This window comes from Colletotrichum aenigma, assembly GCF_013390185.1.
Source record: "Colletotrichum aenigma strain Cg56 chromosome Unknown KSG_Cg56_contig04, whole genome shotgun sequence".
Lineage (NCBI taxonomy): Eukaryota > Fungi > Ascomycota > Sordariomycetes > Glomerellales > Glomerellaceae > Colletotrichum > Colletotrichum aenigma.
This window is the reverse complement of record NW_023500910.1, coordinates 902,104-923,711: the sequence shown is the minus strand read 5'-3', so window position 1 is coordinate 923,711 and position 21,608 is coordinate 902,104. Positions and strand designations below refer to the sequence as shown.

At 51.2% G+C, this 21,608-nt stretch overlaps 9 protein-coding genes across 9 annotated transcripts; 4 read left to right on the top strand and 5 right to left on the bottom strand.

Moving 5' to 3' along the window:
- Positions 1 to 1,919: 1,919 nt before the first annotated feature.
- On the bottom strand, positions 1,920 to 2,357 carry CGCA056_v006136 (uncharacterized protein; the record flags this gene model as incomplete). Its single annotated transcript, XM_037321387.1, has 1 exon — positions 1,920 to 2,357. The coding sequence occupies one exon, from the start codon at positions 2,355 to 2,357 to the stop codon at positions 1,920 to 1,922; it is 438 nt and encodes a 145-aa protein (XP_037178777.1).
- A 339-nt stretch (positions 2,358 to 2,696) lies between these two features.
- On the bottom strand, positions 2,697 to 3,680 carry CGCA056_v006135 (uncharacterized protein; the record flags this gene model as incomplete). The annotated part of the gene is made up of 1 exon (XM_037321386.1): positions 2,697 to 3,680. One exon carries the CDS (start codon positions 3,678 to 3,680, stop codon positions 2,697 to 2,699), a length of 984 nt encoding a protein of 327 aa, XP_037180444.1.
- Positions 3,681 to 4,458: 778 nt separating this feature from the next.
- CGCA056_v006134 (uncharacterized protein) lies at positions 4,459 to 5,549 on the top strand (the record flags this gene model as incomplete). The annotated part of the gene is made up of 2 exons (XM_037321385.1): positions 4,459 to 5,004; positions 5,082 to 5,549. The coding sequence occupies 2 exons, from the start codon at positions 4,459 to 4,461 to the stop codon at positions 5,547 to 5,549; spliced, it is 1,014 nt and encodes a 337-aa protein (XP_037178775.1).
- Positions 5,550 to 6,085: 536 nt separating this feature from the next.
- On the top strand, positions 6,086 to 8,842 carry bglO-1 (putative beta-glucosidase O; the record flags this gene model as incomplete). The annotated part of the gene is made up of 2 exons (XM_037321384.1): positions 6,086 to 7,879; positions 7,934 to 8,842. 2 exons carry the CDS (start codon positions 6,086 to 6,088, stop codon positions 8,840 to 8,842), a joined length of 2,703 nt encoding a protein of 900 aa, XP_037178780.1.
- Positions 8,843 to 9,123: 281 nt separating this feature from the next.
- CGCA056_v006132 (uncharacterized protein) lies at positions 9,124 to 9,667 on the bottom strand (the record flags this gene model as incomplete). The annotated part of the gene is made up of 2 exons (XM_037321383.1): positions 9,124 to 9,258; positions 9,317 to 9,667. 2 exons carry the CDS (start codon positions 9,665 to 9,667, stop codon positions 9,124 to 9,126), a joined length of 486 nt encoding a protein of 161 aa, XP_037178790.1.
- Positions 9,668 to 10,561: 894 nt separating this feature from the next.
- Positions 10,562 to 11,630, top strand: cctO-7 (Cyclochlorotine biosynthesis protein O; the record flags this gene model as incomplete). Its single annotated transcript, XM_037321382.1, has 4 exons — positions 10,562 to 10,787; positions 10,843 to 11,123; positions 11,181 to 11,271; positions 11,344 to 11,630. The coding sequence occupies 4 exons, from the start codon at positions 10,562 to 10,564 to the stop codon at positions 11,628 to 11,630; spliced, it is 885 nt and encodes a 294-aa protein (XP_037178778.1).
- Positions 11,631 to 11,920: 290 nt separating this feature from the next.
- On the bottom strand, positions 11,921 to 12,121 carry CGCA056_v006130 (uncharacterized protein; the record flags this gene model as incomplete). The annotated part of the gene is made up of 1 exon (XM_037321381.1): positions 11,921 to 12,121. The coding sequence occupies one exon, from the start codon at positions 12,119 to 12,121 to the stop codon at positions 11,921 to 11,923; it is 201 nt and encodes a 66-aa protein (XP_037178779.1).
- Positions 12,122 to 14,300: 2,179 nt separating this feature from the next.
- CGCA056_v006129 (uncharacterized protein) lies at positions 14,301 to 15,104 on the top strand (the record flags this gene model as incomplete). Its single annotated transcript, XM_037321380.1, has 5 exons — positions 14,301 to 14,333; positions 14,375 to 14,432; positions 14,502 to 14,705; positions 14,746 to 14,963; positions 14,991 to 15,104. The coding sequence occupies 5 exons, from the start codon at positions 14,301 to 14,303 to the stop codon at positions 15,102 to 15,104; spliced, it is 627 nt and encodes a 208-aa protein (XP_037179226.1).
- A 3,511-nt stretch (positions 15,105 to 18,615) lies between these two features.
- CGCA056_v006128 (Retrotransposon-derived protein PEG10) lies at positions 18,616 to 20,946 on the bottom strand (the record flags this gene model as incomplete). Its single annotated transcript, XM_037321379.1, has 1 exon — positions 18,616 to 20,946. One exon carries the CDS (start codon positions 20,944 to 20,946, stop codon positions 18,616 to 18,618), a length of 2,331 nt encoding a protein of 776 aa, XP_037179563.1.
- Positions 20,947 to 21,608: the final 662 nt, after the last annotated feature.

Below are 21,608 nucleotides of genomic sequence, written 5' to 3'. Positions count from 1 at the left end.
CCAGCTCGGTATATATAATCATCATCCATCTCGTGAAAAGTCTTGTCAACATCATCCACGGTTCTCTGCACTCACCGGTGAGCACGACGCGTACTCCGAGCCGCGTAAGGTAGCGCACCTCTGAGCCTCATTTACAATCGTCATGCTTCCCTGCGTTCATCATTAAGGACCATCTCGAAAAACAAGCGCGGCGGAGGAGGCTTGGGCAGGGGATGTTGTAACTGGAAAACGAACGACTCTGATGATTGGCTCGCATCACCCCCACAAGGCTATTTAGAGTGGGATGAACTCTCGATATGGCTCCGGTTCATGAATCGGAGTTGATTTTAGCGCGGGAACTTGCCGCCCCCTACCGAGTTTTTGGGCCTCGGAAAGATGTCCCACAATTTAGAAAGGGGTCTTAGCCTCCGGAATGTTATTCCAGAAGCCGTTCTCTTTGGCAACTTTGTGTTTGTTGTCGATCTCTTTCTCTCTCAGCCCAGCGGAGAGTGGGAGGTGGGGTTGAAGCGAGAGAAAGGGGGCGGAATCGGTTGCTTTAGTGCTTTCGGTCCGCACCCACTTTCCGCTCCGTCTTCGGTGCCGGCACGGATGAGCCACATCTAATGCTTTTCGCGGATACCAAAACCGAGAATGAAGCTATAAAATATATTGCAGTCATGTCCGAAGCACCGAGATCGCTGCGGTTGAGTTTGGCGTTTTGACGCGCACCGCGAAAGACAGAAGCTTGTCTTTGAGTGAGTAGGACCAACAACGGGCACGCCGACTTGGTGGTGGGCCCAATGTGTGAGAAGATGTTCTATGAGAAGTTTTGAGAAATAAATCATCGACTGTTTAGTTCAGAAATCATGCTAAGAAAGTCCTGAAAGAAAAGCTCGGGGCCAATAGCTAGAATTGACTCATACGAGATCGATGATCTGGTTCCATGACATCTGGATGCAATTGTAACTGCACGTAAGCTCGTACGAAGTCGTGATTCATACCGGGCTTCTCAATCCACGACGTGCAGCGGTCTTGAGCGGTTCGAGTGTGCATACCAACAATACAGCTCGCCAGGATATACAACAGAAGTCCACGTTCATGGGTCATATTATTTATACGACGAAATCAATATCTTGTCTAAACTTCTCCCTCGAGCAGGAGACAAGCCCCTTTTGACCTGTGTATCAAATTTCTCCTGTCGCAAGCACTAAGGACCACTTGATCTCTTAAATCACAACCATTCGGTGTTGTGCCTTCACTTCCATTTCTGTTCCTCAGAAAGTTCTAAGTAGACCCGTCTCCGAAAACACCGATACGCAAGGCCGCTTGTGAGCCTAGAATCTCGTTCATTCTCCAAATAATGCACAAACCGGCCTCATAGTTCTTGATTTACTGACCTAGAGTCACTCCCGAAACATGGCACAACTCCCAATTTGAATACAATGACCAGGCCATCCATCAAGGATCACCAATACCAAGGACGAAGACTTGCCGTAGCTCCGCTTCTGCGGTCTGTCCACGTAACAAAGGGACAGCCCAGCCTCTTCTATTGTCTCCACGTTGTTTAGCTTGCCCACAAGCCATGGAGGTGTCACCCCCGCGTTGCTCTCCAAATTTAGATTCGCCTTGGGCCTCTTTAGTTTCCGCACTTCATCGGCTTTGCCCCACACCCTCTATCACTACCGCTAGAGCTATTACCATGCGACAAGTCCGGGCCAGACCCTTTACTTGATCACGTAAACATTGGCTAGGGTTCAAGCAGTTGGCCATGCCTCTTAATCTCCTCCAAGCGACACAATGGGGAGAAAAGGTTTTTCTCAAGTCTCCCTTGCTAACATCGAGTTTTGAATCACCACAATGTCCATGAATGATTCTCAACTGGAATCGCGCATTTGAAATGACCGCTATTTCTATCGCTGTACATACACATCCAACACGCCCTATTGCCGCTGTTTTCTCTCCTCGTCCAAAAGTCGCCTCATTTGCATAACGGTTCTGACCTTTTGTGAACACGTCCAGAGCCCGTCGCCTTTCTCCTCGAGGTCGTAAGGTGACGGTAAATCTGGATTGATGAAACCATCGGCCTTCATGCCCTCCCAGTACTCTCTGAACCCTTGCTCTGACATCTTATCCTCATATTCACGGAGGAATGCATCCTCATGATATGCCCTCACTGCTTTGATATGACCAGGTAGGATTTGCCCACCGTTGACTTGTGCAAGAGTGAAGGCGCCCATGTGCTCCAGTCTCTCGACACCAAGCTGTTCTGAGGATTCATCTTCATCCACACGAACAATGGCTCCAAAGATGCGCTCAGAAGCAGCATAGTCCGGGTCTTCGTCTTCCCCGGAAAGGTCCAAGGGAGCACCAGAGGGCATGGCGGATTGCAGATGCCATCGAAGCCCAAGTGAATACATTGCCGCACAAGGGGATAAGCTGTAACTCACTATGAACCTTTGACGCGTCAGTGTTGTCTGCTCCACCATGTCTTCAACTCCCAAAGCTACCAGCGTTTCATCGTGCAGGTTGTTTATCTTGATGGAGTGCATCTGGTCTCCAGAACAGCCTCCATGGACAGCTACCCAATGGACTCCATCAACTGGATTTCTATGTTGCACGAGGTAGCACTTGATGGCGAAATCGATCTCCCGAACTCCGATATCTCGGTAACTCCTGAATGGGCCTCTTGCGTCGGGTTTGTCCACAGGATCTTCGTTCTAGGCAATCTCTTTGTCGGCGTTTTCGACATCAACTGTGCGCTTGGTTCTGGGTACGCGCTTCTTCTTCTTGACCCTGGCCCTCGCCTTGCCCTTTCTTTTTCTGGCTGAGCCTCCTTTGGATTTCGGCTTGCCACTCTTGGCCTCGTTCCGCTCGCCTTCGTTCTCATCTTCTTCGTCCTCTTTGCCTTCATCCCCTTCGTCAGCTTCCCCGCCAGCATCGTCGCTTTTCTCGTTGCCTGCGGTGATGCTGCTCACACCGATTTCAGTTACTTCTGACGGATTGCCAACGTCGTACGAAATGAGAAATGCTGGACCAGACACAAGCCCAACGTGGCCAGGCGGTGCAAAGCCTAACAGGCTATGATTAAGCCATTTCTCTTGTCTAACGGCGTTTTCGTTGGCGTTGAAAGTGATTAGGTCGACTCCGTAAGGAGTAATGGGTTGCCTCCATTCATTGTTGAAAGTCCACGAGGCGGCGGGGAGCTTCATTTCCTTGACATAGTCGAATGCTTCTTGGCGGTCTGTTTCGATGTGGAGTTTCCCGATGGAATCGTCAAATGTGACTTTGAGCCAGACGAATTGAGGCTCGTCGGTGCAGGGAAGAAACAACGCGCGGTAATGGTGTTCTGAGGGCCGTTGCGTCTTGCTGAATTCGGCAAATCTCGAGCAAATTTGTTCGTGTTCAGTGGGAACATCATACCGGCACACTTCGTCACAGTAGGTAGTCTTGCAAGTTGAGCAGCGGTTGAACTTGCGGGGGACTGTGAATTTGTTGCAAGCAGCGCAGGCTTTCTCGTCGGTATCTTCATCGTCCTGCCATTTCTCCGGTGTCGATGTACTGAAGAATGCAGTTTCCAGATACTCGTGAAGGGCCCAGGTCGGCTTGCATTCAGCGGCGACGTCAGTTGGGCGAGGCTCGGCGGTGGCGTCGGGAGCTGGCTTGTACTCGTCTAGTTGTAAAGAAAAGCGAAGGGTCGGCATGATGATTGTAGCGATAGTGGCTAGCGATAGGCGTATGACAGTCGTTATGGATGAATGAGACGATGATTGAAGATGCGTGGTTGGAGAAAGGAGGTTGTTGTGGGACGAGGTCTGTCGAGGACAGTGGACAACGCGATGCTCCAGCAGTACCTTATCCGCGGCTCTTTCCACTCCCATCGTGGCTTCATTTTGATATGGAAAGTCATTTTTGAATGCGTGGGCAAGATCGTGCTCGCCTCTTTGGGTACCCAGAAGGTTTGGCGGGATTCGGTTATGGAGGTTTCGCTGTGGTGCGCAAATGTGACTGCCTCCACTGCCCCCATTGCCATGATGCGCAAGCCCGAAACGGCGTGCCAGAAGGTGGTCAGCAGCCGTGCATGCCTGAAGGTCAGATGTCGGAGAAGAAAAGGAAGGCTGGGAAGGATCTTGACATGATCCTTCTGTCGCGGGATAATTAGTCGGCGTGACTCATCAGCGAAGGTACCACGAAGGCAACGGAAGTGCTTGCCAAGTACTACTAAAAGAAGGGAAACAAAGAGGCAGCTGTTCTACCCGCACATCAAAACCCATAGGCATCGCGCTTGCCAGTCCAAGTTCAAGATGGCAGCCTCGAGAGAAAGTGATGTCATCATTGAGCGTCGTCCACTTGACATGGACATCACCTGCCGCCCCATTGAGCTCCTACAATCACCACGCCTTGGCACCATGGCTTAAGGGAACAGGCTATCTGACGCCCTTGTTTCTTCACAGTAGAGAGAAGGAGATCGCGCCTTGCAATATGGGGCAGTGGCTGTCGCCGGCAATCCAGCGACACATGCTGCATCCGCCATTTGCTGTCCACCGACTGTCTAAGACAGAAGTCGTTGCACTACTCGAGGTTGCTTCAGAAGTGCAGTACGACATGTCGAAAGCAAGAAAGGGCGAGAAACTCCAGTCTCTTGCCGGCAGCATTAATGCGGATATAGACGGCTTCGGCAAGAACTCCGCCCAAGGGTACTTTGTTCGCATGAGCCACTGCAGCCCCAAAGATGCCGATGCAGGAACGCTGCGGCCTGTGTTTACGATCAAAGACGCCCTCGTCAAGCTCGTGTCATCGGAGCGAACAGTTCAAGTCCTCCTGAATCTATACTACGAGTATCAGCACGCTGATGAGATTCCCGATCCCCAGCTCTTCTTCTTCCCATACCACGCCGACGTCGATCGCCTCAGCGAATGGCGATGCTTCATCGACAAAACCAGGGTAGTCGCAATCATTCAGAGCAAGTTCTACCAGTGCAACCATCCAGCAATCACGGACGATGCGCTCCGATCTCTCGCGATGCAAGTTCGTCGATTGTGGGCCGAGATGGCTCCTTCACTGAGATTCGACTCGTGTGTACTGGATGTTTACGCGGAGATAAGAGCCCCGACTCCGTCGTCGGCTTGATTGAGATCAACCCATGGGGCGCGCATGCGGGATCCGGAAGTTTGCTGTCCCACTGGTTGGACGATGCCGATATCCTCAACCGCACGGGGTCGGAGTCGGAGCCGGCCGTGGTCATCAGACTCATGGAAGAAGGCAAATCGCCGGTGGTTTCACGCGACGAAGCCTACCGGATCGGGCGGGAACGAATCATCGAGGATGAGCTACGCTGCCTGAGAAAGCGCGGCATGGAATGGATTTTGGGGGATGATGCGCATGCAGAGTTCATGGAGCTGTCGCTGCCCGCTGCCTATTCCAGGCCCACGACAAGAAAGGATGGGCTTGAGATGTTCCGACGGAAAAGGGCAGTCGACGACAGGATAGGCGACGGCAAGAGGTCGGCCGCAAGAGACCACCCTCGACTTATCAAACTTAAAAGGGCATCACTGCAAGGTCAACAAGAATAATTGAGACCATAGCTGGGGCCGAAATGTCTGCCTGGTACGTAATGACTGGGATGTTGATGATCTAGACCTTCCGGCGCTCCGTGCAGCCATTGCAATGCAATCTTCATACCACAAGAGAGTCGAGAACCGGGCTAAACGCCGGCCATTCTCCGGAACTAACGATTTGTTGATTGGCTTCTCTCTTCCGGTCAAAAGACGATGGCATTACTCCGGCTATGATGGACCACTTCATTGGTTGGAGACGAGTCCTCTGGGTCTTCCCCTCTCTGCCGGGATCCATCTTGGATCACCACGCACAAATGTATCTCCACTTGTACCATCACCAGACTCATCTCAAACACCATCTCGGGCTCTTTTGGTCCGGTCGTGTAAACTTCACACCGATGGAGATTGAAATGTGGCGTTACGCTCTTGTCAATAGAGGGGTCAGACGAAGTGTAAAACGAACAAGTCCCCCTTTCAACTCCTCGACAGCTACGTTCGGGTGGTTCACATAGCTACCTACATGTACTAGAACCATCGGATTCTAAGTGACGATGGCGAACCTCAAAGTTATCGATGTTCGCGTTGACCATTATCGACCGAACAACACGTTGGGAATCCACGTCGAAAGACCTCGCATCTCATGGCGGTACAGTGACGCGCCCCCAAACTTCACCCCCGGCGAGCGGATCATCCGGATCTCGCGTCTCTCAAGCTCCGGCCCCACCGTCCTCGGCGAGTTTTCCGGCAATGACACAAACACCCAAGACGTCCCGTGGCCGGTGAGTGAGGCCATCGGGTCTCGCGAGAAGTACTCCGTAGAGGTGCGCGCTCGCGGTGCGGATCAAACGGAGCTGTCGCCATGGAGTAAGCCCTACGTATTCGAGACCGGCCTGCTGAATCGAAGCGACTGGAGCAGCAAGCTGATCTCGGCACCATGGTCGGAAGACGGCAAGAACGCTCCGCAGCCCGAGGACTTGTTCAGAAGGGAGTTCAAGTCTGAGGGCCGTGTGCAGTCTGCACGGCTCTATGTGACTGCCCAGGGCATCTACGAGGCCGAGATCAACGGGAGGAGGGTCGGAGACTACTTCCTTGCACCCGGCTGGACGAGCTATGATGGCCGACTGCAATATCAGACTTACGATGTCGCAGAGCACATCTCCTCTTCGTCCAACTGCATTGGAATCCGCGTAGTCGAGGGCTGGTTCAACGGCCGCATCGGCTTCGAAGGAGGCCGTCGCAGCATTTGGGGCACAAGAACTGCCGTTCTCGCCCAGCTCGAGATCACCTACGAGGACGGGAGATCAGACACCATCATCACAGACGATACTTGGAAGGTTACCCGTGGCCCGACAAAGCTTGCCGAGATCTATGACGGAGAGAAGTACGACGCCACTGCAGAAGTTGCCGGCTGGTCTACCACATCGACGAGCGGCGACTGGTCACCGGTAGAGGTTCTGCCTGAATTGCCCAGTAACGTGGACCTCATAGCGGGATTTGGAGAGCCAGTTCGGCGCATGGAATCCTGGATGCCCAAAGAACTGATCACGACACCATCAGGCAAAATCATCCTTGATTTTGGCCAGAACCTTGTTGGATATGTCCGATTCAAGAATGTCGAGGCCGAGCGCGGCCACCAGCTCACCTTCCGTCATGCAGAAGTCCTCGAAAACAGAGAGCTCGGCACCAGGCCTCTGCGTGATTGTCAAGCAACGGATGTTTACACCTTCAAGGGCGATCCGGAGGGTGAGAGCTGGGAACCGCGCTTCAGCTTCCACGGCTTCCGCTACCTTCAGATTGACGGCTGGCCGGGGTATCTCAACCCCTGCAGAGGAGCGCTTAAAGTTGTCGTCTGTCATACGGACATGCAAGAAGCAGGCACCTTTTCCTGTTCAGATAGGCGGCTGAATCAGCTCTTCAGTAATGTCCGCTGGTCCATGAGGGGCAACTTTCTGTCTGTGCCTACCGACTGCCCTCAAAGAGATGAGCGGCTGGGATGGACGGGAGACCTCGCGCTCTTTGCGCCCACTGCTACCTACCTCTACGACTGCTTCGGCATCCTGAAGAACTGGCTGGCAGATGTCGCCTTTGATCAAAAGGAGCTGGAGGGGATCCCACCTATGGTATCTCCGAATGTCCTCAAGGGCCATCAGAACTGGGGCAAAATTGGAGCCAACGCCATCTGGCATGATGTTGTCGTCCTCGCGCCATGGGCCCTTTATGAAGAGACGGGTAATACAAGCATTCTTCGGGACCAGTATGAATCCATGACAACGTGGATTCAAAAGATTCCAAGGAACAAAAGTGGACCAGTTCATCTTTGGGATTTTGGATTGTTCCAACTTGGAGTAAGTCGCAGGTGTCAGTACTGCCATTGACAAAGAAAAGACTAACATCCCTAGGACTGGCTGGACCCGAACGCACCCCCCGACGAGCCGATGAAGGCAGTCACTGATCCTCCTCTCGTCGCCAACGCATTCCTCATCCGTTCACTAGACTTGCTCATCCAAGTCGCAACCATTCTTGAAAAGAACGAAGACGCAGAGCACTACCGCAAAGAATCTGCCGCAGCCCGACGAGAATTCCTTGATGAGTACGTCAGCGCCAACGGACGCCTGACCTCCGACTCTCAGACAGCTTACGCCCTCGCAATCGCCTTCGACCTTCTCTCTCCAAAGCAGACCCAGCGCGCAGGCGACCGTCTTTCGGAGATCGTCCGCCGCAACAGCTTCAGAATCGGCACAGGCTTTGCTGGCACGCCGTATATCTGCGAAGCACTCACGCAGACGGGACACAGCGACGTGGCGTACGCGATGCTGCTGAACGAAACGTGCCCTTCATGGCTGTATCCCGTCAAGATGGAGGCTACGACGGTCTGGGAGCGCTGGGACAGCATGCTGCCCGACGGCTCGATCAACCCCGGCGACATGACATCGTTCAATCACTACGCGTTTGGTGCTGTGGCCAAGTTCATGGTTGAGCGGTTGGCTGGTTTGAAACGACTGGGTCCTGGTTGGAAGAGGTCAAGGGCTGAGCCAGTGCTCGGCGGCGAGTTCACGCATGCGGCGGCTGAGCATCTCACTCCATATGGCAAGGTCTCCTGCAAGTGGGAGCTGACTGGCAGCGATACTACTCCTTCGGAGCTGAAGGTTCAAGTTGTTGTTCCTCCATTGACAGAGATGGAAGTGGTGTTGCCTTGCAAGGATGGACCAAAAGTCGAGGTTGTCGGGTCAGGTGAGTGGTCTTTCGTGGTGGAGTATGAGCGAAAGCATCAGTGGCCGGTGAAGGCGCTTTCCATCTTCCCAGAGTAGATATACGTAGCATCAGATGGGTAACCAAGAGTCTTGGTATTCGCGCTGGCGTTTCCAACAGCCTGGCTGATGGATGTTGAGTGTGTTGCCAAGACTTGTGCCAACGGGCGCCAAGGACTCCGGCCGGCTGGGCTGCAGGAAGTAAGGGGCCTTTGTCACCTTGACTGAACGACATCCCAAGAGACGACTACGAAACACATCAAGTCAATTCCATCGTGTTCACAAATGTATTGTCCAATTCATGGCCTCATGCTTCAGCTAGCCTATGCGTACATGATCTTTTAGTAGGTGCCCGCAGACTTGATGATGATGTTGGCCTTGGCAATCTCGGCATACTCCGCGTCCCTCTTCTCTTCGTCACGCTTGTAGGTACCAGCCGACTTGATGACAATGGAGTCCTTGGCAAGATCGGCGTACTAAAGAGTCTGGAGTCAGGACTAGTTTCCTTTCTCAAAGCCGCAACTGGTGACTTACCTCCTCGCCGCGCTTGTAAGTTCCAGCAGACTTGATAACAATAGAGTCCTTCGCCAAATCGGCGTAGTCCTCGCCACGCTTGTATGTACCGGCGGATTTGATGACAATACTGTCCTTCGCCAGCTGCTCGTTGTCGGCCTCGCGCTTCTCCTCGCCCCTCTTGTATGTGCCGGCCGACTTGATGACGATCGAATCCTTGGCCAAGTCGGCGTACGCTTCGCCGCGCTTGTATGTGCCGGCCGACTTGATGACGATGGAGTCCTTGGCGAGGTCGGCGTAGTCGGCGGCGACGGGAGCGGCGATGGCGCCGAGAGCCTGGAGGGCCACGACGGTGAGGACGGAGAAGTGCATTTTGGACGAGTTGGTGGAGAGCAACTTGAGGGAACTGAGATGAAGGCTTGGGGCTACGAGATTGCAGGCGGGTCTTTATGGGAGGAGTAAGGCCTGAGGGCGCTCACATCTTCGACGGGACTAGTACGTTACAGCAGTCGGTCTTATCGCATCCTTCTGGGATGACAAGCCAGATGGGGCGTGATCTTTCTTGCACGACCGGTTCCTCGTCACAGTGCCGAGTCGTATGTCCTAGACAGGAAGGCGAACAAGCTAGCTCATGACATTTGATGATCTAGACTGTTGAATACTTCCTTTAGCTTCTGCGATGTAACATAAACCTTGACCCCCTATGTGTTGTTCTTCAGATGATTGGTAGAACATAGGTTGAGATTGGGTTCCCGTTTGTTTCGAAAGTACGACAGACCATCTTTGGCCGTGTTCTAGGAACCCAATCCCTCGGTGGCGGGGCTGCGCTTGCATCCTTTTCGGACTTTCACGACCAGATATAAAACGCCCTCGATGGGGACACTCGAATCCTGCCGTCCTGAATGGTCAACATCAGCCGCGAAGCTTTTCGGGAAGAGATCCACGAAGAGCTGCTGGGGCTTTTTGAAGTGGCACCCATGCAAGTACTAGGCCGAATCAAGAAGCTCGATGGGCGAAGGAATAGGCTACAGCATTTTGTATAAGCATAGCGCATCGGCCCACCAAGTCATCATGCGGGCATCTTACTTGCCGGATCTTTCTTCCGATAGAAGGCTGGTAGCCCGAGAAACGAGCACAGCTTTGAAGACCACAACGCAATGCTTGTCCCAGCTTGCCTTTACCATGCTAAAATTTTGAGATTCTTGGGACATTTCTGTTCTTTTACCTTGGATCAACCAGAAATCAGCCACAATCCTGAGTATCGCCATGTGGTGGAAATTTGGTTTGAGATATGAAAGCCTCCCTCAAGCAGAGGGCAAAGAGGCTGGTGCACCTTCTAGGCGCTCAAGATGGTTCAATCACCGATGGCCACAATCGAATATCCTTCTCATCACCACCAACTCGGTGACGCTCATTGCGCTTATCTATGCTATCTGGACGGGAGAGCCGACCACTTCGACAAAGGGATGCACACAGAGACTTTCCACGCCATGTGAGTTTAAGCAATAAACAAGATCACAGAGTACTTTCACTGACGATTGCTACAGCACCGGCTCTTGAGGCGATCAAGTACAAGACGCCAGAGCACTACAATGCAGAGTTCAGGCAAACGAACAAGTGGCGAGGTCCGCCTGGGAATCATTCCAACGCTGTCGATGTCGCCTGGCATGAGATCGAATTGGGAGCGGGTGGGATCTGGGTCTCTGAGGAGGAAGTCAATTTGTTGAACATGACAGACTCAGCAGAACTTCCCTTCCACAAGATTCCCGAAGAACAAGGCGGGGGTTACCTGGCCATGCTCGAGGTCTTTCATCTGCTGCACTGCTTGGTCAGTTTATCACCTGTTGCTTGCGTCAAGATGACCTGTGCCTGACACGACTCTCAGAATTCACTGCGGATGGGCTTATTCTACAACTATGAGCATTATAAGTTCCTTGACGAAGGTGTTCCCGACGAGAATATCTATACTCACTATGGTAAGTTTCATATTGCATCATCAAAGCTTAACGAAAATAAGCTCCAAATTGACTTTTGCATCGTCAACTCAGACCACTGCATCGATATGCTCCGGATGAACCTTATGTGCTACGCGGACGTCACCCCGGCCCTATTTGTGGACCCGCTCAGCAATCCCCTGCGCAGAGACGCGCTGCCCAACTGGTCATCTATGCACACTTGCAGAGACTTTGACGCGATATTGGATTGGAACAAACACGGTCCTAGATCGGTACGTTGGCGGGATGCCGGTGCGAATCCGGCGTGGGATCCGAATCTCGAGGGTGCAGAGCAACCGTTCCCGCCTGAGGGACATGCGGAAGGTCACCATCACGGGTAGCAGGAATTTTGTTCTATTTGCGCGGTGAAAAATTCCAAATCTTGGCTGGATGCTATGAATTTTAAAGTTAAGCGCTGCATGAGAGACATGAAATTGATATCCTAAACTCCGTCGTCGTCCGGCTGTGTCGCCCGTCGCGCGGCGTCCCTGAGCGTCGTTCTTCTCCACCTAACTCATTTCTGCCTTCCTGAAATCATCATGTCTGGACGATGAATATGAGTTGCTGCGCAGGAATGACAAGGTGGGGCTGTTGGCTTACCGGTTGCTTCACTTCGTGGCAACTAATCTTTCTACTCGCAGGCCTTGGTATCGCAGCAAGTGATGCTGTAGCCACCAGAGGGCGCGTAGCCGCAGAAAACCTTGTCGGAGTTGCACTTGCCGCCATAGAAGCCCTGAGTTCCGGGGCTCTCAGTCGTGCAATCAGCCTGAACACCAGCGCTGGCGAGCAGGAGGGCGGTAACCGCAGTAAGGATCTGCTTGGAGAAGTACATCTTGACGGCGATTACTGAGGTCGAGTTGATGAAGTCGATGAGTATGTAGGTTTCGTGAGCTGCAGGAGGTTGATCTGATGCGTGATGAATGGTGAGTTACCAGGCAGTCTTGAAAAGAGGGATAACAATTGCTGCTTTATAGCTGTTCCTTTTCATGGCATGCCTCATAGAAACCTTCTACTCGGGCCATAGCTCCCGGCTTGATAGTATGATCCACGTTGAGGCAATAGAGTTCTGACATGCAGAGAGACTATGGTTTGAGATCGGAGAAGCACATGTTCATTGCGACCCAGATCAGATTGAAGCAGCTCGTCTACCAAGGCCAGCCCCCTTTTGATATATTAATTGCCCCCCAACGCTCATGATTCATGAATCACGTCCTTGTCTTTGGCTTTTATAGACTATCATGATCTCCTGTTACCGCCGCTAGGCTCTGATGATGCGGATGGACCTTACTTCATATGGTTGTAAGGGAAACAAGTGATTTTAAGGTCGAAATTCTGTTCCAAAGATGATGGCTTAGGTTAACAAGAGGTTGCTTTCACTGGCAATGGTTCAAGGGAAGACAAGTATCCGTAGTCGGATTGCTCAGATCAGACCATGTGGAGACTGGAAGTCCGATTTCCCCACAACCCGTGCCGTGGCTGGGATAGAATTCAGAAACACGGCCTGAACTCTAACACATTATCTTACTGGTGACGGTCAACTTGGGACAAGAGGCGCCAAGTGGAAAGCGCATGGTAATAGGACCACAAAGGGCCGGGACTTCCATTCTTCCTTGTCTCAGTGGGGAGCAGATATGTTAACAGAACACTGTCAGTAGGACTCGACACAAATGCATATCGAATCGCGAATGGAGAAAAGTTTCTGGTAAGGCATCCTCACGATAGACTCAACATTAGACTCTCTCCGATAACCACTGGCATCTAAATTATTTGACATCTGAAGCGCAAGCTTCTGACAGACTAGCAACGAAGGAATAACGATGGCTCCAGTAGACATGGTGAGTTGACTGACGCGGTCTAGCTTGCCTCAACATACGAAATTGAAGATTCGGAGTTATGGGCCTCAAAGCCCGAGGGTGTCCTCCTACTTAGGCCGAATCACTAACGCTCTTTGGCTACAGCCTCGTAGTGTTGAAGTGGTGACCGACTCGGCCATGGTGACTGTAGTTGTCGGAGAGGACATGAAGGAGTGTTTCGTTTTCTGGCGGGACAAAGCGCACCAGCATCCCACCGGAACTTGGCTTGCGGATATGAGCTTTCAAAGTGAAGATAGTCTACAGTTGGATCCCACCGGCACGTGGGTACGGGCTGCGGGCTTGACGGCTTTGGCGAGGCACATGTTCACCGGGTGGCAATGTTTCCATAACTCGCAAGGGGAAGGAGAAGGATAAGAACACAATGGAGCTAAGAAGACTCGTTTGTGCTGTGAAATTTGGCTCGAGTTTCAGACTGTAAAATCAACCCGTGGCTATCATTAAAACCGAAGTCGCCAACGTCTGAGCATGTGCCAGCTATACAATCAGCCGCGACTCTACCATGAAAAGATACTTTCCCATGGCATCGGATGTAAAATCATCAGATAGCCGTGTCCCCCATGTCAATTGGTCAGCCTACACCATGACGGAGTGAAATGTTATGGAATTGGATGTCGTACTGCAATCACAATAGTCTCAGTCTTTGGATGAGGCACTGGTTACTGTTACGGTCAGCTATCCGACAGTAGGGTCTGCTAACAGAAGCTGGGGATTGATACGTTCTAACAGTACACTGGGTCGTGGTCGTAGGTCGTAGTTCGTAGGCTGTAGTAGATCGGGTCTTCAGAGGCTAAGGTGATCAGTCTTAGACTCAATAAGTGATTCGCAGTGAAGGTAAGCTGAGAGTATCCGTGAGGATGAATACTAAGTTGATTGCTGAAGAGCTATGGAAGTCTGACCATGAGCCAGGCTCAGGGTCATACTATATACAAGTTCTGAACAGTACCCTTTACTCTATCACTGATCCCTCATCAGGTACCAGTGAGCGCTCATTGACTGTTGGTGAGCGCTCAGTAACTCCGACTGAGCGCTCAGTGACCCACACTGCCTGCTCAGTCTTATCTTATCATCACGTGACTTGTATCATAGTTCTTCCGTCTCCGAGTGAGTCCCTGTTGTTCCCGTGATTCTGCAGTACAAATGTCCTGTCCTAGCCGCTCGACGCCCGAGTGGGTCGTTCAGCTGTTATCCTTGTTTACGGGTCGTAACATCAGGTCCCCTCTCCAAAGGTCTTGTCCTCAAGACCCAACATAAGTAGGTCGTTGGTCCCAGGTTGGGGATCCGTCAATCGTGCTTCCTGATTTACCCATGATGCTGACACCATGTCAGGTCGCGTTCCTGAAAATCCTGCGATTTCTACTCTTCGTCGTTATCGTCGTTCCTTTAACATTGCGGAGAACGGGTTCGAAGTCATGCCTTGTCGTCGCTGTCGGTCCAAGGGGTTGCGCTGTAAAATGCTGCCTGGTTCCTTGGTTTGCGGGGAGTGTGTCGCCGTGGGTGGCACTCGTCGCTCGTGCAATGCTTCCGACGATGCGATCTGTCAATGTTCGTGTAGTTCCTGAGGCCCGTTGTGTCTTTGTTCATGCTAATTCATGTGTAGTGGAACGTTTGATGGTTGAGTCTCGGCGTTTGGACGATGAGGAGGAAGAAACCGAGGAACTGTTTCGAAAGAGAATGGAGGTGCTGCAGAAGGCGCAGGCTGAAGTGAATGAGGCGCTTGCGAAACTGGATCGTGTCCGCAAGGCTAAGCGGATGGTGTTCAAAAAGGGCCGCAAGGAGACTTTGGTGGTGGCTGAAGAGGAGGGGGCAGCGAGTCCTTCCCTTGTTGAGTCTTCCTTGGTCCTTGAGGCGCGGTCGGTGGGCGCTTTTGGTGCGATAGACCTGGATACCGTTCTTGGCGATTGGAATCCGGGCACTCCAAACTTTTTATCGGAGGCGCCTTAGTTGATTCCTGGTGTCCCTAGGCGGATAAACGGTTTCCCTTGTCGCGGTCGATCGGTTTCAGTGTGTGGTCTGGTGAAGCGATGTGGGTGTCTAATTCGTTTATATCCAGCGCTCTTTTGGACCAGTGCAACAGGTGTTGGTGTGGCTTCTCGTTCTTGGTGTTGCTGCCAGTAGATCGTGAGTTCTTCTGCTGCGTTGGTGATGTTTTTGGCTGGTTCCCATGTGTTGTCTTCGTGTCCGTATCCTTTCCATTTGACGAGGTATCGATACCCTTCTGGTTCTTTGAGATGGTCGACAATTCGTTCCACTTCATACTCTGGTTCGTTATCTTCGACGATGATAATATCGTTTGTCTGTGATCCACGTGGTGCTGGTTCGAGGAGTGAGACATGGAATACTGGGTGACACTTCATGGTTTCTGGGAGTCCTAGTTCGTAGTTGACTGGTGAAATTACTCGTGAAATTTTGAAAGGTCCGAGTTTTTTATAGTCGAGTTTGTCGTTTGGTCGCTTTGTCTTGATGTTTCGCCGTATGAGATAGGCGCTATCTCCCTCTTTTAAGGTTGGTCCCTCAATCCTTCGTTTGTTGCTGAATTTTGTCATTCTTTGTCGTACGAATTCGAGTTCTTTGCGTGCGTTTTCCTGGATATCCTTGATTTGGCGTATTGAGGCGACAGCTTTTACTGCAGCTGGGCCTGTTCGGGGTTCTCCATAGGCGGTTGGTTCGAATCCATAGTTGAGGTAGAAGGGGGATTCCTTGGTACTTTCCCCTACTGCGCTGTTGTAGGCGAACTGGGCTATTGGTAGCAATACAACCCAATTGTCTTGGTTGTAGTTGACGTAGGCGCGGAGATATGTTTCGAGGATTTGGTTGATTCGTTCTGTTTGTCCGTCGGTCTGCGGGTGGAATGCAGTGGACATTGATTGTTTGATGCCGAGTTGTGATGTGATTGACTTCCAGAATTTGGAAGTGAAGATCTTATCTCTGTCTGATATAATTTCTCTGGGCGTTCCGTGGTTGGCGATGATATATTTAAGAAATGTGTAGGCACATTCTTCGGCGTTACTTGCTTCTTTGTACGGGATGAAGTAGGCGTACTTCGTGAGTCGGTCCACAATGACAAGAACGCTGTCAAAGTGTGTTCCCGTAAGGGGTTCTCGAGACTTCGGTAATTTGACGATGAAGTCGAGGGATATGGATTGCCAGGCGGTTTGCGGCACAGGCAAGGGTTGTAGCATACCATAAGGTTGATGTCGAGCGGGTTTGCTTTTGAGGCAAACCTCACAATCCTTGATTGCTTTTGCCACTCGTTCTCTGGTGACTTTTTCTCCATATTGTTGTCGTAGTCGTTTCCAGGTTTTCGTGATTCCTTGGTGACCGTGTGCAGGGCGGGCATGGAACTCCTTAATTGCTTCGTCGTCTAGTTCGTTAGGCGGGCTAGTACTAGATCGTCCGGCCATCATCAAGAGTTTGGTTGCTGGCACTAGGTCTCCGTCGTTGTTTCCTTTGAGAATCACCTGGGTTTCTTCAGGTACTGGGACGTTGTAGTCCGGTCGTCGGCTAAGAGCGTCGGCTCTGCCATTGTCTGATCCTTTGCGATGGATGATTCGGAAGTTGAATTCTGATAGGAATTCTGACCATCTAATCTGTCGTTTATTCAACACTTTTGAAGTCGTGAAGTGTGAAAGGTTTTTGTGGTCTGAATACACAAGTACTTCGTGTGTGGTTCCTGAGAGCTCGGGTCTCCATTCCTTGAAAGCTTCGATGATTGCCATGAGTTCCTTATCGTGAACTTGATAGTTGAGTTCAGGTCCGTGGAGCTTGCGAGAGAAGAAGGCACACGGGTGTAGTCGTCCTTCTGAATCTCGTTGAGATAATTGTGCTCCTATTGCGTAGTCGGATGCGTCGGGTTCTACTTCGAACTGTTTTGTTGGATCTGGAATGCTCAGGACGGGCTCGCTGGCGATGAGATCCTTGATCTTCTGGAATGCTGTTCGTTGCGGTTCTTCCCATATAAAGGGCGTGTCTTTGCGGCTGAGGCTTGTGAGAGCTGCGTTGATCTTGCCATAGTCTTTGATGAATTTGCGGTAGAAGTTGACGAAACCTAGAAATCCTTGGACTTCCTTAAGGTTGTTGGGTACCGGCCATTCCTTGATGGCTTTGACTTTGTTTTCTGACATACAGACTTTTCCAGGGGTGATAGTGAATCCGAGGTATTCCACCCTTTGTGTGTGGAATTCGCTTTTCTCAGGTTCAACTAATAGCTTGGCTTCTTGGAGGGTTTGTAAGACGTGGTGTACGTCTTCCTTATGTTTCTCAAGTGTTGATGAGAAGATGAGGATGTCGTCGAGATAGACTACTACGCAGATGTCGACGTATTTGCGTAAGACTTGGTTGATCATATTTTGGAATGTTGCAGGGGCGTTGGTGAGGCCGAAGGGCATGACGAGGTACTCGAAATGTCCTTTTCGTGTTCTGAAAGCGGTCTTCCATTCTTCTCCTTGCTTCATTCTGATCAGATTATAGGCTCCTTTGAGGTCGAGGGCCGTGAACCAGTTGGCTCCATGGAGGAGTCGTCTCATTTCGTCGATGAGTGGTAGTGGGTAGCGGTTCTTGATCGTCATTTCGTTTAGCATGCGGTAGTCGACGCATAATCGTAGTTTTCCGTTCTTTTTGGGTACGAATAGGATTGGGCTTCCTGCTGGTGACGTTGAGGGTCTGATGTATCCCTTCTTCAGATTTTCTTCAAGGTATTTGTCTAGGGCTTCCATTTCTGTCTGGTTGAGTCCGTAGATTTTGTTGAAGCGTGGTTCCTTCCCTTTTTTGAGGGGTATTTCGTGGTCGAAACTGGTGTGTTCAGGCAGTCCGGTTTCTAATTCGGCTGCAAAGAGTTTCTCGTAAACTCTATATTCTTCTGGGATAGACAGAAGTGGATCGTTCTTTTGTTCAAGATCCATCGTTGTTGGTGGTGGTGGTACGGCTTCTTTTGCCTTGAGGTAACAGAGGTATCGTTTTGCTGTTCCTTGTCGTATTGATTCGTTTGAGGCCTGATTCTGACAGGGCTGCTCAGGGACTGAATCATCGTGGTCCCAATGGAGTTGGCCTTTGCTCCAATCTATCCGTGGGTTGCTTGTTCGTAGCCAGGGTAGTCCTAGCACTATGTCGTATGTTCCTAGATCGGCAATGTCGAATTGGATTCTTTCTTTTCGATTCAGGTAGCTCATCTCGAGGGGCGCAGTCTCATTATAGATGGTACCTCCTTCGTACTTGAATTCTTCTCCTTCTGCCGTGTGTAACTGATATGGTCGTTCTTTTCCTCCCCATCGTATTTCTAGCCTATTGATGGCTCGGGGGGCAATGAAGTTTGCTTCGGCTCCGCTGTCGATCAGCGCGAGTGTTATCTGCTGATTGATGGTAACTTCGAGTTCGATATTACCCTTATGTCCTTGTGACATTTGATGAATGGATCTTATGTCTGTTGCCTGTCGTGATCCGTCGTCGGTAGGCGAGTCTAGTTTTTTGACTGATCCGGTTGTCCTGGGTAGGTGATTTGCTTTCCTTCTCGCCGTGCTTTTGCGAGGCTGTTTTCGCGGATCCTGACTTGTGGGGGTCTAGGTCCGTTCTTTGCGATTCTCCAGGTTCGTGCCTTTTCTTGGTAGTGAACTTGGCATTCGTCTTGTTGGCATTCGTCCCATTTCATGCTGTCGTCATGTTGACATCTCATGGGGAACTGAGGACTGGGTCTGAAGACCGCGAGGTTGTCTTCGAACAGTACCATAGTCCATCCAATCATAACGGAGGTCGAGTAGATCTCATGGATAGGCTCGTCGTCATGTCTTCTGGGATAGAACTGGTAATCGTGTTTTTCTCCTATGTGTTCCTTGCATTTGTCGTGGAAGCACTGGGGCCAGAAGAGGGTTCGGTGAAGCCGGTGGTTGCTTCTTAGCGCGGGATGATCTTCCGTGTGTAGCTGAGGGGCGTAGCCTCGGTCTCGTTGGGCTGCTGAGGTGCCATAGAAGTGGCGTTGTTGCTTGTCTTGAAGCATGTCGATTTCTTGGTATCTCAGAAGTTGATTGATTCTTCCTTCCTGGTCGTCGGGTTCCTCTTCAGAGCTGGAGTCGTCCACACTGGGGGTGAACCCATAGGTGATTTCTGTCTGAGCGCGTTGTCGGGCAACGTCGCGAGGTTCATCCGAGTCATAGGAAGAGCTTCCTTCTCCGAAAGTCCAGTTGTTGGTCATACTGAGGAGTTGTTGTTCCATCAGAGGATCGTGTTGGTGTTCTGGTTCTTCTTCTGATTCTTGTTGTTGGTATAGTCTTACTTGTCTGTCGTCTTCTTGCTGGATCAGCTTTATTTCCTTCTGGATTTGTTGTTCTTCATAGTGGAGTTGTTGGCTAGTCATGCGGGGGGTGATTGGTTCTAGTCGCTGAATTCGTAGCATCTCGTTGAGTTGTTCGACTGGTTTTCTAGCCACTTTGCTGTTGCTGGAATGCATCATTGCCAGGGTCCTAGGGCGAGTGTCCGGGATGGTCATATCGTAACCAGACCGTCCAGGGTTGCTGTCCCTTGGGTAGTGTCCTGACATTTCTTTGTCTTCGAGGTGAATTCGGCAGTTGTCGTCGTAGCATCCGGTCCACGATTGGGATGCATGTGGGGCTTTTGCAATTGTGTTGACTTGTCGAGGTCGTTCTGCCACTGGTCTCCAGGGAAGCTTCTTAGGCTGTCCGCAGTCTTTGGCGATGTGGCCTTGCTTGTTGCAGTTGTAGCACTTGGGGTTCCAAGGTTTTTTGTTGTTGGGTTTGGTCATCATGCTGAGGTCCATAGGTCCGCTGTGTTGTCCATAGGCAGTGCTCTGGCGGGTGTTATTCCAGTTGTTGCGGGGTCTGTTGTCATTCCGCTGGTTGTTGAACTTCTGTTGGGGCTGCCATTGGTACTTGCGTCCTGAATTTGGGTTTTGTCGTTTCTCTCCTCGTTCCTTTCGTCGTTCATAGAGGCGATTATCAACCTTAATAGCATGTTCGACGTAAGCGAGGAAGCTAGGGGGTGTCTCCAGTTTGGCCATTTCGTCTTTGACCTCGTCCTTGAGTCCTTGATAGAAGGCAAAAACTTTGCTTTCGTCGGTCATGTGGAGTCTTGCAGCTAATCGCCTAAACTCTGCGGCGTAGAGCGTAGCTGACTTGGTTTGTCGTAGGTGGGACAGGTCTCGCTCGGCCTGTCTTCGTTCATCGGGGTCAAGGAAGAGAGATTCTAGGGCCTTAACATAGCCCGTGAAGCTGAAGAAGATGTCCTTGACTTCTTGGCTGTATTTTTCGACAGGGTTGTCAAGCCATTCCTGTTGAAGGGGTTCGAACCAGGCAAGGGCTCGTCCCCGAAGGAAGGTGGCTGCGTGTACAACGCGTTCGGTGTCGTTCTGGAAGGTGTTTATGTGGAAGGCCTGGTAGGTTCGAACTTGTACCAGGTGTCCTTTGAGTTGTCCTGGGGTCCCGTCGAAGGTGGAAGGCGTGTTGAGCTTAAGGCGTTCTCGTCCTTCGACTGGGGCGGATATGACGTTGGCGGCAGCTCGGAGGGTGGCGACTTCTTTCTCCAGATCCTGGTTTTTGCGGGCTTGTTCCTGGAGTTCGCTAAGGGCCGCGGCGTTCTGGTTGAACATTTCGCGCATTGCCTTGAAGTCGCTATTGGTCTTGTTGAGCTGGCGCTTGAGTTCTTCGGTGTCGTCCTCGCTGTCTGAGTCGTCCTTCATCTTCTGGTCTCCTAGTTCCTGGGCTAGGTTTTGGGTGGCTCGTCCTCCTGAAGTGGACGAGGATCCCGGAGTAGGCGACTTGACAGAGGCGCGGGAAGACATTGTCGTTCGTTACTGTTAGTAGGAATCAATGGTCAACTTACTGAACAGGAGCAATCAAAGTGTTACGGTCAGCTATCCGACAGTAGGGTCTGCTAACAGAAGCTGGGGATTGATACGTTCTAACAGTACACTGGGTCGTGGTCGTAGGTCGTAGTTCGTAGGCTGTAGTAGATCGGGTCTTCAGAGGCTAAGGTGATCAGTCTTAGACTCAATAAGTGATTCGCAGTGAAGGTAAGCTGAGAGTATCCGTGAGGATGAATACTAAGTTGATTGCTGAAGAGCTATGGAAGTCTGACCATGAGCCAGGCTCAGGGTCATACTATATACAAGTTCTGAACAGTACCCTTTACTCTATCACTGATCCCTCATCAGGTACCAGTGAGCGCTCATTGACTGTTGGTGAGCGCTCAGTAACTCCGACTGAGCGCTCAGTGACCCACACTGCCTGCTCAGTCTTATCTTATCATCACGTGACTTGTATCATAGTTCTTCCGTCTCCGAGTGAGTCCCTGTTGTTCCCGTGATTCTGCAGTACAAATGTCCTGTCCTAGCCGCTCGACGCCCGAGTGGGTCGTTCAGCTGTTATCCTTGTTTACGGGTCGTAACAGTTACAGCCTTGTTCTCCGTATTTCTCGTAAGAGTTGCGTAAGGTATGCCTTATC